General features: G+C 41.9%; 1 protein-coding gene across 1 annotated transcript; it reads right to left on the bottom strand.

The window, feature by feature from the left end:
- Nucleotides 1-8,654: 8,654 nt before the first annotated feature.
- On the bottom strand, nt 8,655-12,865 carry LOC140732726 (immunoglobulin lambda-1 light chain-like). The gene is made up of 3 exons (XM_073055398.1): nt 12,751-12,865; nt 12,279-12,626; nt 8,655-9,013 (listed from the first exon to the last, which is right to left on the bottom strand). Exons 1-3 carry the CDS (start codon nt 12,797-12,799, stop codon nt 8,691-8,693), a joined length of 720 nt encoding a protein of 239 aa, XP_072911499.1. The 5' UTR covers nt 12,800-12,865; the 3' UTR covers nt 8,655-8,690.
- Nucleotides 12,866-14,203: the final 1,338 nt, after the last annotated feature.

Here is a 14,203-nt window from a genome sequence, read left to right as displayed (position 1 = left end):
GGCGTTTATCGATCCGATACTACATTGGTCGTTTCGAGCAGATGGAGCTCGTTAACCATGTTTGGCAGCTCATCACGGAGAAGGAACACTCAGATCTCAAACCTCCGATGCCTTGCGGCTATGCCAACACATGGGGAAAGGCTCGGAGTAAACCCCGGTATCCCGGTTCAATTAGAGAAAACCCATGCAGCAAAGCGACCTCCAGTCTTCTTGTACAGTCCAGGATCTAGATGACGACATCTCTCTGTTAAACTGGTAGTTGATGTGCAACTGGTAATCCACATTAATATAAATATATCAACAACTATTCTCTTAGACAGGTGGAGGTGTCTGAGAAATGGACCCGAATGTCGTTGCTGGTGTCCAGACAACCTGAGCCGTCCGGGATACCCACCAGACCTACATCCTCAACTGTTACCTCACGCTGACCGCCTCCCAGTGGAATTCACAAGAAAAGTGCACTTGTGAGGTTCCACGATTGATTCCTTTTTATTTGCAAGCGGCTTTCCTACAGTCGTACTTTACATTATGGCGGAATAAAACATTTTCACTTTGTAAATGTAACCCGGAATCTTTTGCTACAAAAAAATATATATTGTTCTTGCGTGTCAGCGGTTGAATTAAACCAGCGGAGGGGCAGCTGATATCGTGCCCTGACTGTATTGGTTATTAACCATAAAACTGGGAAGAGGAATGGAGCATTTTGTTCCTCTAACGCGTCCAGATATTCATCAAGTACTGGTTGATATTAGATCTCAGCAACATGTTCTTGCCTTTTTCCTTAATATTGAGAAATCTGTGATCTTATGAATGAATTTAATGACGATGCCTCCAAAGGCTGGAGAATAACACCATCGACAGCACATTGAGTGCGTGTGGTTGAGTGGGGTGCAGACTGTGCGAAGCTGCCGTTTCTGGGAACATAACGGAACGCCCCTGAGTCAGAATTCCGGCAGAAGACCCTTCTCACATCTGCACCCGGATGCAAACTCCTGATCTGAGACTGCAGCAATGGTTGTGGACTCCTCATCTAGGAAAAAATCTTCTGTTCATTGAGCATGTTAAGATCTGTAGGAATTTTAATTTCCATCGAGATTTGCACACATTCTCGTAAATATCTAGTGAAAAGAGGGCCAGACTACGCAATTTCTTCACAAATGTTGATTCTGCAACTAATCTATCAATTCCTGATGAAATCCCTCAATGTTTCTGATGAAATCTCCATCCCTGCAATGGGCCAGGTGTCCTAATCCTTGGCCTATGACTTATGGTCTTTTTAAGCAGGCAAGGCTAGGCCACGCAATGACGTCACCATTCGTGTACGTAAATCCTCTCAGGAGAAAGGGTTAAATATCACTTGTCTTCCCTGTGGTCTGTTGCTCTGGCGTTTCAGCTTTCAGGAAGCCGACGGCCAGTTATCTTTAATATATTACCGAATGCCTCGCAATTAAAGTAATTGACACGTTTGTAAGGTATATTAAAATTGGAGCATGATATTAAAGAATTAAACTAACGTTTTAATTAAAATTAGTTCCTGAAACAACAAAGAATCGAATAGTTAAAATAATAAATGAAAATAAACCATATTTGAACAGTTTATATTTCTCTTTATACAACTCATGTTTTCCCTACAACCCACAAACAATGGTGCCTCCAATGTTTTGAACAGGTGAATCTTGGCAGGATACAAGGCACAATCTAGTGTAATGTTGGGCGACGTCCTTTCGGTTCTGCTGCAGGTTCTTGCAGCTCTGTATTTTAGTTCATTTGAAAGTGTAAGTGGTTGAAGTATAGAGGATAGGGAGGCCACAGACAACAAAGTAAATGTCCGGATAGGATGAAGGGAAAACGAATGGCACACCACATCGATAGAAAGGTGGTGAATCACAGGTTTTTATTTATTTAGAGATACAGTACGGAACAGGCGCTTCCGCTCCACCGAGCCACACCGTCGAACCGCCTACCTGTTTAAACTAGCCGAAACCCGGGAAAATTTACGATGATCAATTAATCTAGTAACGGGAACGTTCTTGAACTGTGGGAGGAAACCGGAGCACCAGGAAGAACCCCACGCGGTTCACGGGAAGAACGAACAAACTCCTACACGCAACGCCAAAAGTGAAGTCCGAACTATGGTTGTAGTGTTGCGCTAACCGTTAAGCTAACCCGATGCCCGGGAGCCACGGGCAAGGAAAGGCATAAGTGAATACAAGTGCTTAGATTATGCAAGGTCATGGGGATAAATAAGAATTCCTTCGCGGATCTTCCTCAAGATTAGCATTTCCCTTCATTGCATAAATACAAATTGTGGGTCGTCGAAAAAAATGGACCTCAGTTCATTGCGAAATGCCGAAGGGCATGCTCGGAACAGTGAAGGTGCAGCTAAACTTAAACACAGAAAATGTAGGGAATACTCTGCAGGGCAGGAAGCCTCTGTGTAAGAGGAGCTATTGCTGACAATTCAATTAATCAGATATCCTGATGGCTGGTGGGGGATCAGAAACACAAACTCTGTTTCTTTTTCCACAGATGCTGCTTGAACCGCGTCTCCAGCATGTATGGTTTCGCTTTAGATTTCTAACATCTAACGTTCATTGTCGTACCAATATGACGTGTAAATCAGTGAAGCTGCAACGTAATATGACATGTATGCAAGATCGCAAAAAGGAAACCATCTTTTCAAGATAATATAGTGCTGACTGTATAAATATGTTGGGGCATTTCGAGGTTAAGAAGAAGGAGGTGTTCGGCCTCCTATTATTAAGGTAGATCGGTCCCCAGGGCCAGATGGGAGTTACCGTTGGTTATAGAAGGAGTCAGGAAACGAGATGCCTGGGGCCTTGACCAGTATTTTCGTGGCCTCTAGCCATAGGCGAGGTCCCAGAGGACTGACGAGTGACTAATGATGCACCTCTCTATCCGAAGGGAACAAGGGAAAATCCTCGGAACTATAGACCAGAAAGCGCACGTCAGTTGTAAGAAATTGCGGGTGAAAATACTTCGGGATAGGATATATGAGCATTTGGAAATTTACACCCTAACCAGGGAAAGCCAACAAGGCTTTGTACGTTGCAGGTCGTGCCTTGCCAATTTCGAGTTATTTGACAATATTACGAGATAAATTGATGAGGGTAGGGCTGTGGATGTTGGTTACATGGATTTTTGTAAGGCCTTTGACAAAGTCCCTCTCAGGAAACTAATCCGGAAGATTAGGAAGCATGGAGTCCGTGGCGAATTGCCTCTTTGTATTCATAAACTACTTGCGCATAGACGCCAGGGGGTAGTGGTTGACGGGACCCATTCTATCCGGAGACTGTTATTAGTAGAGTTATGCAGAGGCCTGAGCTGCGACCTTTGTTGTTTGCGATGTATATAAATTACCTGGAGTCTAAAAAGCGTACTTTTAAGGAGCATAATAGAACACTGAAAAAGCAAATTAGGATGGCTGAAAGAAAGCATGAGGTTGCTCTGGTAGACAAAGCATAGGAAATCCCAAGAGTTTCTACATGTATATTGTGAGCAAAAGGATAGCAAATGACTAGTTTCCGATCAGAGTGTCCATGAAGCTGAAAGGGAGATCACAAATGGGTTTTTTTTTAATATCTATATTTTCTTAAGAGACGGACACAGTGTGAGGCAAAACAGTAGTGTATTCATGTGTGTAAAACGATTACAGAGGAGGAGGTGCTTACATTTTTCGGACAACGTATGGCGGATATATCCCCAGGAGCTGAAGAAGTGTTCTCGGACCATGTGGGAGGCTAGTGCAGAAAGTGCAGGGGACCCAGCAAACATTTTAAAATGTCCTTAGCCTCAGCTGAGGGTAGCCAATTTTGTTCCGCTGTTCAAGATGCTCTCCAAGAATAAGATTGGCAATTATAGGCAGGTGAGCCTGACGTTAGTTATAGGCAGGTTATTGCACTGGATTCTAAGGGATTAGGTTTATAGGCATTTGGAGAAAAACAGAGTCTAATAATGAATAATCAACATGCAGTGTGCGAGGTGGGTCATGTCTAACCTATTATTTAGAGATTTCCGAGAACGTTATCAAAAGGTTTGATGAAGGAAAGAAAGTGGATATTGCCTACATGGACTATAGCAAGGCCGATGACATAGGTCCCATATGGGCGGTTGTCATGAAAGTTAGGACGCTTGTCATTCAGTATCAGGTAGTAATCTGGATCAGATATTCGCTTCACTGGAAAAGCCAGAGAGTGGTAATCGATGTTTGCCTCTCTGAGTGGAGGACTGTGTCTAGTGGTGTACCTCAGGGATGGGTGTTATGTACGTTGTTGTTTGTCATCTATATCAACGATCCGAATCATAATGCAATCTAGGTCATCAAATTTGTGGATAACAACAAGATCGGGGAGGTAGTGAACGGCGAGTAGTGTCATTGAACCTTGCAGTGGGATCTGGAGCAGCTGGGAAAAACAGGCTGAAAACGTCAGATGGCGATTATTCAAGACAAAGTGAGGACAAACTAGGTTGGACTTACACGAGGAACTGTAGGGCACTTAGGAGTACGGTAGAACAGAAGGAATGCCGATCCATAATTTCTTCATAGTGGCGTCGTAGATAAGTACTCTGTAAAAAGAGCTTCTGGCATATTGGCCTTCGTAGATCAAAGTAAATATTGAGTACAAGAGTTTGGACGAAACCTTGAAGTTGTATAAGATTATTGCGAAAACTTATTTGGAGTATTGTATATAGTCCTAGTCACCTGCCCATAGCAACACTAGAACACTAGAATACTACGGCACAGTACAGGCCCTTCAGCCCTCGTTGTTGTGCCGACCCATATATTCCTTTAAAAAAATACAAAACCCACACTACCCCGTAACCCTCTATTTTTTCTTTCATGTATGTGCCTGTCCACGAGGCTCTTAAATACTCTTAATGTTTTAGCCTCTACCACCATTCCTGACAAGTCATTCCAGGCACCTACAACCCTCTGTATAAAAAATTACTCCTGATATTTCCCTTAAACGTCACTCCCTTAACTTTGTACATATGCCCTCTGGTGTTTGCTATTCGTGCTCTGGGAAACAGGTACTGACTATTCACCCTACCTATGCCTCTCGTAATCTTGTACACCTCTATCAAGTCCCCTCGCAACCTTATACGCTCCAAGGAGAAAAGTCCCAGCTCTGCTAACCTTGCCTCATAAGACTTGTTTTCCAATCCATGCAACTTCTTGGTAAATCCCTTCTGCATCTTCTCCATAGATTCCACATCCTTCCTATAATGAGGTAACCAGAACTGAACACAATCCTCTAAGTGTGGTCTCACCAGAGGTTTGTAGAGTTGCAACATGACCTCTCTACTCTTGAATTCAACCCCTCTATTAATGAAGCCTTCTTAACTAGCCTACCAACCTGTGCAGCAACCTTGAACTATGTACGGATTTGTACCCCAAGGTCCCTCTGTTCATCCACACTCTTAAGTGACCGACCATTAACTCTGTATTCAGCCTTCTGGTTTGTCTTTCCAAAATACATCACCTCACTCTTATCCGGATTGAACTCCATCTGCAACTTTTCTGCCCAACTCTGCATCTTGTCTGTATCCTCTTGTAGCCTTCGACAACCTACAGCTCCATCCACAACTCCTCCAATCTTCGTGTCATCCGCAAACTTACTCACCCATCCTTCCGCCTCTTCATCCAGGTCATTTATAAAAATCACAAAGAGTAGGGGTCCCAGGGGTCCTTGTGGCAGTCCACTAGTCACCGACCTCCAGGCGGAATACGTTCCTTTCACTACTACATTCCGCTTTCTTCCTGTAAGCCCTTTTTTAATCCAAATAGCCAAGGTTCCACTGATCCCATGCCTCATGACTTTCTGGATGAGTCTCTCGTGGGGGACCTTGTCAAATGCCTTGCTAAAATCCATGCAGACCACATCTACCGCCCTACCTTCATCAGTTGCTTTAGTTACCTCTTCAAAAAACTCAATTAGGGTCGTGAGGCTCGACCTTCCCTTCACAAAATCGACTATCCTTGAGCAGACTGCACTTCTCCAAATGCTCGTAGATCCTATCCTGAAGAATCTTTTCCAGTAGTTTGCAGACCAACGACTTAAGACTCACTGGTCTATAGTTCCCAGGATTCTCCCTATTACCTTTTTTAAAGAAGGGAACTACATTTGCCGTTCTCCAATTCTCCGGGACCAGTAGTCAAATCAACGCGTACAACAAGCTGGAGGAACACATACGGTTCCCTTTTCCCACCATTTTCTCCTTATATCAGTCAAACATATCCTGAACCCAGCACAAGTGGTCCCTAAACTTCCTGCACATTGCTTCTGTGCTTTCACCCTTGCACGTCTGTTTTCAATTTAATCTCGCTAGTTCCTGCCTCATCCCTTCATAGTTAGCCCTTCCGGAGTTCAGTACTTTCCCATTTTGTCTGTTTTTATCCTTTTCCATATCCATGCTGAAATTAAGTGAGTTGTGGTCACTCTCACCAAAATTCTCCCCCACCAAGTGGTCTGCCACTTGACCAGGTTCAATACCCATAACTAGATCAAGTATGGCTTATCCTCTTCAAACACCAGGAAATCTGCAGATGTTGGAAATTCAAGCAACATACACAAAATGCTGGTGGAACACAGCAGGCCAGGCAGCATCTATAAGGAGAAGCACTGTCGACGTTTCGAGCCGAGATCCTTCGGCAGGACGAAAGGTCTCGGCCCGAAACGTTGACTGCTCGTTTCCACAGATGCTGCCCGACCTGCTGAGTTCCGCCAGCTTGTTTTACGCGTTGATTTGACTACAGAATCTGCTGTGTACTTTGTGTTGTCTACATTTATGTTTTGTCCCCTGCCTGTCCATCACCAACTCAGAACACATAGCATCACGCCCTTATCCTTCTGCCCTGATCTCTGCACTTACATTCTGATTCCCACTCCACTGCCAGGCAAGCTTAAACACTCCCCCACAGCTGTAGCAAACCTGCCCGGCAGTATATCGGTCGCTTTCCAGTTCAGGTCCGTCCTTTTGTACAGGTCAGACATTCCCCAGAAGAGATCACAGTACGATGTCAATAATATTGAAGGAGTGCGGAGAAAATTTACAAGGATGTTACTGACACTTAACCTGAATTATAGGGAGAGCTTCAATAGGTTTTGACTCCATTAGCTGCAGCAAAGTAGAATGATTGGTGATTTGATGGAGATATACAAAATTATGAGATGTCTAGACAATGTAAATGCAAGCTGGGCTTTTCCACTAAAATTGCGTGAAATTAGAACTAGAGATCATGGATTAAAGATGAAATGATTAAATGAAGCATGAGGGGAATGTCTTTACTCGGACTGTAGTCGGAGTATGGAACGAGATGCAGTCGGAAGGATTGGGTGCGGGTTCTATTTCAACTTTCATGAGCAATATAGATAGGCACATGGATGGGAGAGTATGGAGAACAATGCCCTGGTGACTAGTCCGCGTAATAGTTCAGCTAGATGGGCTGAAGAGTCTGCTTCTGTGCAGTAGTGATCTATAACAGTATCTGTACGTTTCGGAAGCTTTAATGTAATGGCTGCAATAGTTTCAATTTAGGTTCCGGTAGGCATGAACAGTTCATGTATTTCACTGAAATTCGAAGCGAAAAACCTGGTAACCACGGTTATTTTAAAAAATATTAAAATGCCCCTTCGGTTTGAATGATTTTAAAACAGTGATTTTTAAAATAAAGATCTAATGTAAAATGACTATTTCAGCAAGTTCAAGTTGGGGACATACGAAGGAATAACAATTGGAGCAGGCTGACCAGATCTCCGGTCTCCGGTTTCTGTCATGTCTCGACTCCCTTGAATCTCTTAAAGATCTTCCTATCTCAATCTACTTGGGCATCGATAAAATTTCTAAGGAAACTAAGGATTAAATGTGCATCGAGAGAAGAATGTTATCTTTTTTTTTCAGTTCTCAATACCCAAACCTATTATCCGAACACTACAACTTTCAGCTCTCCACAGAAAACAAGAGGGACTCGGCTCGGAATTTAACTTGCCTGCTCAAAAAGATTTTTAGATGTTTCAATGACATTACCTCACTTTCATCTAAATGCCATAGAAAATAGGCCGTATATATTCGTTCACATAAACTCGCATTTATTCTGGAAGCAAAATCTGCTGCATTTCACGCAATATGAGGATCGTCCCAGACCCACTATTTTCGCCTGTTCTATATTCATCAATCGTCCTCGGTTGAATGTGTTCCTTCATGACGAATGACTGTGTGTCTGTGCGTACACGTGTGTGCGCTTTCATAGCTCTTTCTTTTACATCAGGGTAATATCATTAAAGAGAAATTTAAAATATATTTCTGCTTCATTCGGAACTCGAAAGAAAAGTCATGAAAACATGTTGCGTATCAGACTGGATCGTTAATGTTATTGGGTAGCTGTGGTCGAAATTATCAGCAGTCTGGCAAGAACCAAGAATGCCATCTTCAGATTACGGTCATTTGCTGAACATCTGGGAATGACTTTAACCGAGACTAATTAACATTGGAGCTTGAATTAAGAATTATACTAATTTAATAGAATGGCATTTAAACCTGCCAAAACTTAAATGACGAAGCTGAACGCAAATACTGAACTGCAAAAGAATAATGTTTTAAAGCTATTTTAATGAAGGAAAAGACGGATAAAATAAGCTTTTCATTTTTATTAAGTTTGAAATATAGTTTTAGATACAGCTGGATCTCTCGATCGTTGCTACAAACGGGTTTGCTAGAGCCTCGTGTTTAACCACGCAGGAGTAACGCTCGTGTGAGCTCCATTCTGAGGCTGGCAGAGTCAGGTAACTGCTCACACTGAACGTGTTGTCCGTGTCCTGAAGGACAGGGCTCGTCTCAACGCCATCGCTTTTCGTACGTCTGTCCACGGTCCATTCAATGCCGACAGCTCCCGGATTAAAACGGCTCACCAAACACACCAGTGTCGCTGTGCCCTTTCCCGTAATTTCTTCTGTTGAAGGCCGGAGGACGGTGACAGCGGGGCTCTGAGGATCTGTTTAAAACAAGGTGCCAGTTTAGTATAGGTTGAGCAACTGTTTCTGTTGAAACATCCCTCTTGTTTAAAATGCATTTGGTATTTCATGTATTCCTTCATCGTAATGAACAAATATTTCTTTTTCGTTTTCCGATTTCAATCTGTTAAATTAGACGTGAAAAAATTACCACCTAAAATTTCCCGTGATATTTGTTTTTTTGCGACACTGGGGCACAATATGTATAGTGGGGTAAAATGAATGATTTCGGCTGGTGTTGTAATCGGCATTGAATGAATGAATGAAATTAATTTATTTTGGTCGGTACAAACATAACAAAAAGCATCATTTATAACGATGATTTCATAGGAGAAAATTACAACAAAAACATAGATATTCTTTAAAACAGGCCAAAAGGGTACAGCTTATTACGCCTACCCCTCTTACTTACACAACAACATATCTGGCGTCAATCATCACGTCAAAAAAATACATAATCTTTTTACACAAAATGCAGTTCCAAATATCGTATACTTATATTGCTTCCATTCATTTTAAATTTCTAAGTTTCCACCGTTTCTACTTCTACCTTAGACACTTTCACTTCATTCAAATCTTCCGTCATCAAGACAAGAGGCAGAAGTCTAATACATGTTTTGCTTAAAATCTGAGATTAGTACACGGGGCTCTCAACCTCTTTATGTCATAGACCCCTACTATTAGCAGAGAGATGTGCAGACCCGAGGTTGGGAACCCCTTGAATAGTGTATTTACTTCATCTTAGCCATCGGAATACAGAGTTTGCTTTACGCAATATAAAATTACAGACTGCCTGTATAGTAAATCACTTTTGGACAGTTTAATATACATGTTGAAAGATTATTTTTCCACTTAAAGTAAATAATTCAAATCTGGTTTGTGCAGGGTAGCGGATCTTTTCCTTACACTCACCACTGTCGAAACCACTTTCTTACAATATTCACGACCTAGGTGGTAAAGAGAGGGAATACAACTGTGTTCATCTAATATCGTTCAGAACTACGACTCAACGTGGTTTACTTTCATAGTTTTAAGTAATTTCTCGTGCAAAGTTGAAAAGCTCGCTGTCCTGTGTTTGCATTTTTAGTGTAATGAGAACTATAATGATAGATTACTTTCACTGATTTACTTCCCGTTATGCCGCTGTCGTTCAGGGCAGTAATAAAGATCCTCAATCTATGTCTACAGAATGAATCGCACACAGATAGAGAGGAATGTTTCATTGCTATTTCCGTAACAAACTTTGACCTGCCAGGGTTGTTATCCCTGAGATGAGCTCCCTGGATGGCGTAAGGATCACTCTTAGTCTGGCCTCTGCCCTTTGACCTGCTGGGCATGGTTGACACTATCAAAAAGCAAAGCACAAGGCCATGACAATCGCCAACATAGCTCTCCGGGTCAATCAGCCACGCATGTCTTCAAACCCTACGATAAGGTGGTCCTCTTGGAAATTGATTTCCAAATGGTGACCCAAGAGCATCACGATTTTAAATTGTCAAATTTCAGTATCACAATTGGCAGAAAAGTCTGTCTGCCATGTTTGCACATATTGACTTTCCAATGTAAGAGAGAAATAATACCAACAGTTGAAAACATAAAATACTAAAAGGCGTCTGCTAATAACTATATAACCATATAACAATTACACATAAACAGGCCATCACAGCATTTCTAGTCCGTGCCAAACGCTTACTCTCATCGAATCCCAACCACCTGCACTCAGCATATAAACCTCCATTCCTTTCCTGTCCATATACCTATCCAAACGACATATCGAACCTGCCTCCACCACCTTTACTGGAAGCTCGTCCACACTGCTACCACTCTCTGAGTAAAGTAGTTCCGCCTCCTGTTAACCCTAAATTTTTGCCCCTTAACTCTCAACTCATGTCCTCTTGTTTGAAACTCCCCTACTCTCAAAGGAAAAATCCTATCCACGTCAAGTCTATCTGCCCCCTCATAATTTTAAATACCTCTATCAAGACCTCCCTCAAACTTCTACGCTCCAAAGAATAAAGACCTAACTTGTTCAACCTTTCTTTGTAACTTAGGTGCTGAAACCTAGGTAACATTCCAGTAACTCTGCTCTGTACTCTCTCTATTTTGTTGATATCTTTCCTATAATTGGGTGACCAGAACTGTACACAATCCGCCAAATTTGGCCTCTCCAATGCCTTGCACAATTTTAGCATTACATCCCAACTCCTATACTCAATGCTCTGATTTATAAAGGCCAGCATACCAAAAGCAATAAAGATTGAGAATTTCCATTCTAATATCTGCGAGCCACTCCTCGAAGCCCGTTCTGGTCTTAAATGGTGCAAGTTTGTTTCAAATTCCATTCAGATTCAAATTTAACTCTATACAGCAAAACACTGAAGGTTGGTTTCAAAATCCCTTGGCGGTTTAATATAAAGATTTGACGGCTCAAACTGGCGATGAAAAAAAAAATAAAATAGGACAATGATTAATCTAGCAGTTAGTCGTCTCAGTGACATCTCAATGAGTTTCCTTGTAATTAATGGACTAATTGATCCGTTGTTTTTGATATTCTGTTTCTCTAGGCACCTCAAGAATTTGCATTAACTGCCTTGTGCATCATTATCTAGGTCTCTGATGGCAAATATGGTACCAGTTTTCTTATTTTTTCGAAGAATGTAAAGAGACACACGAACAACTTGACCAAGGTGGCGAATGATTTAAAAAAAAATCATATTTTCAGCGTGTCGGAGATAACTAGATACTGAGGAAAATTTCAGAAAGATTCTAGCTTATTGCAATGGATCCAACCGCCTTCATCATCTATCTTTCTTCGTCTATGCAAGTTTGTGATTTTTGAAGAACCCTCCAGGGTCCAGTGATCAGTAGCTAGCAGATAGCTTAAGGTTCTGACGGGCATCAGCCCAAAATGGTGTCATCAGCAAAGGTGCATCCACCAACTGATGCAATTAAAATTCGGGAATTTAGGATTATACTTATAAAATAACGATAGAAATAATTCTGCACCTGGTTTAGCAATTAGCATTTCGGCTTCTACAAAGCCAGCTCAAACTAAAGAAACAACAGAGCGGCATTTGGCGGTTCGGCCGCGCGAGTTCAATTAAATTATCAAAGGATCGTTACTCGTGGCTGGATATTTGAAAAGATCCACCATTTGTTTGGAAGCCACCCTTAGACGACACAGTTTTAATTATTGTTCACGTAAGTACCAAAAGGCAAAGCGCATTGAATTGATATTTTACTTACTGCCAATTCCCAGCCTCGTTCCTTTGCCGAAGATGATAACATTATTTATCCACACATCACAGTAATAGTCTGCCGCATCCTCCGACTGGACGCTCGATATTGTCAATGTTGCCGTGTCGCCGGATATTGAGCCGCCGAAACGGTTCGGAACTCCGGAGCCTCTGTTAATGCTGCTCCCCGAATTATACCAGAACAGATACCGAGGAACTTTTCCGGGAATCTGCTGGAACCAGGAAACATAGCTACTTCCTAAAGATGTTCCAGACATGGTGCAGGGTATTTGGACGGTCTGCCCCAGAGATGTGGATTTCGAAGGTGGTTGATTCATTGCAACTTCTGCGTTGATATCTGGAAACATTCAGAGGGAAGGAAAAATGTGCCGAGATTAATATTCGAGTAATACCAGAAGTGCGAGAAGAATGTCATTGAATAGTATTTCAGATTCAAGTTAATATCCATAGAAAATACTCACAAATTGCAGTGAACACCAGAGTACTGACCACACGAACCCAGCAAGACATTGTAATTAATTGAGTGAAGCTCACACAAGGTGCAGCGAGTAAGTGGCGTCTCAACTTTTCAGCTCGCTTATGAATCCTGTGACGAGCTGGCACTGCGCGTTCCCTATTTATGCAAATCAGTTCAAACAGAATGGCACATTGACACCAATCACAAGTTGACAATTTTTTTCCGGTGTCAAATTAATTTCAAGTTGTTAGCCAGATAAGCATTTGGTCTCGAGTTGTGTATTTCGCCAATATATGTTAGATAAAGAACTTCTCCTCTCGTCCCTTCAGTTGCACGCGATATTAAAAATACGCAAACTCACTCCATTATTAAAGATTGTGTGTCTGAGATTTGTGAAAGGAAGAGATGATGAATAAAGTAGTGGCAATTATTAACGGATCTGTCGGATTGTTAATGAAGTCCAAGCCACTTATCTGTATATTTTTAGAAAACTCAGTACCGACTTGTAAAGAGCTTGGAAAGATTATGGAAGGCTTATTTTTCAGCAGCTCCCTAATCACTCTACTTTACTGAAGATATTCAGAAGGAAAATTGAGAGAGGTATTGAATCGAGCAGACTGCTTATTGCGTGTTGTGAATAATTAAAAGTGAATCAATTGGATTCAGCTGTTGCCGAGGGTAGTTCACTATAAGTTCTGCCAAACTTAAGTGAATATGGGGAACTATATTTACATGTAACCACAGGTGCCTTAGCCCATTTGATGTACATAGCGTGTGGCAAGGTGAAGATACGTCTCTGCCTAAGGAGATGTAAGGCGTCCACCGCTAGCCTGCAGGACACCGTAAGGTAATGTGTCACAGCTGCTTAGCCCCGCGATCAATGTCACGTGAAGCAGGCGAGCAGGCAGTGTAAGGTCGTATGAGCAACTAGTGTACAGCAGAAGGCCTGGTTATGCGACCACTGACCACAGGCAGACAATCACTGAAGAGTATTGACAATGGCTGTGTTCAACCGACTTGAAAAGATACTGCCTGGGAGAAAGCAATGGCAACCAGTTCTGTAGAAAAATTGCACAGTAAAATCTTGAGATAGATCGCCCACGTCATACAACGGTGCCCATTATGCTGATGATGTGTTTATAGGAATTAAGCAGACACTCTGGAAGTGAATGTTTTAATTTTATTCGTCTCACAGATCAGGCAGAACAGTGAAAAATTCTTCGGTCGTAATAATAGTCAAACCAACGAACATGGCAAATTACGAAGTATAGAGGTTTGGGACATGAAGAGCTATTAGAAGAATAATGCATTTTAGATCAAGTATTTAAGCCATGAATGTTGTTATCCTGTTTTCAGAGACTTCCCTCATTCTTCAGAGAATAGAAGAATAAACTGTACAGTTTTGTGTCATTTTCAGGGGCATAAAAAGAGACGAATTTTAACACAATAGAATTGAA

This window comes from Hemitrygon akajei, chromosome 9 (genome assembly GCF_048418815.1).
Source record: "Hemitrygon akajei chromosome 9, sHemAka1.3, whole genome shotgun sequence".
NCBI lineage: Eukaryota > Metazoa > Chordata > Chondrichthyes > Myliobatiformes > Dasyatidae > Hemitrygon > Hemitrygon akajei.
Note: the sequence above shows the minus strand (reverse complement) of the source record. Positions and strands in the feature narration are given on the sequence as shown.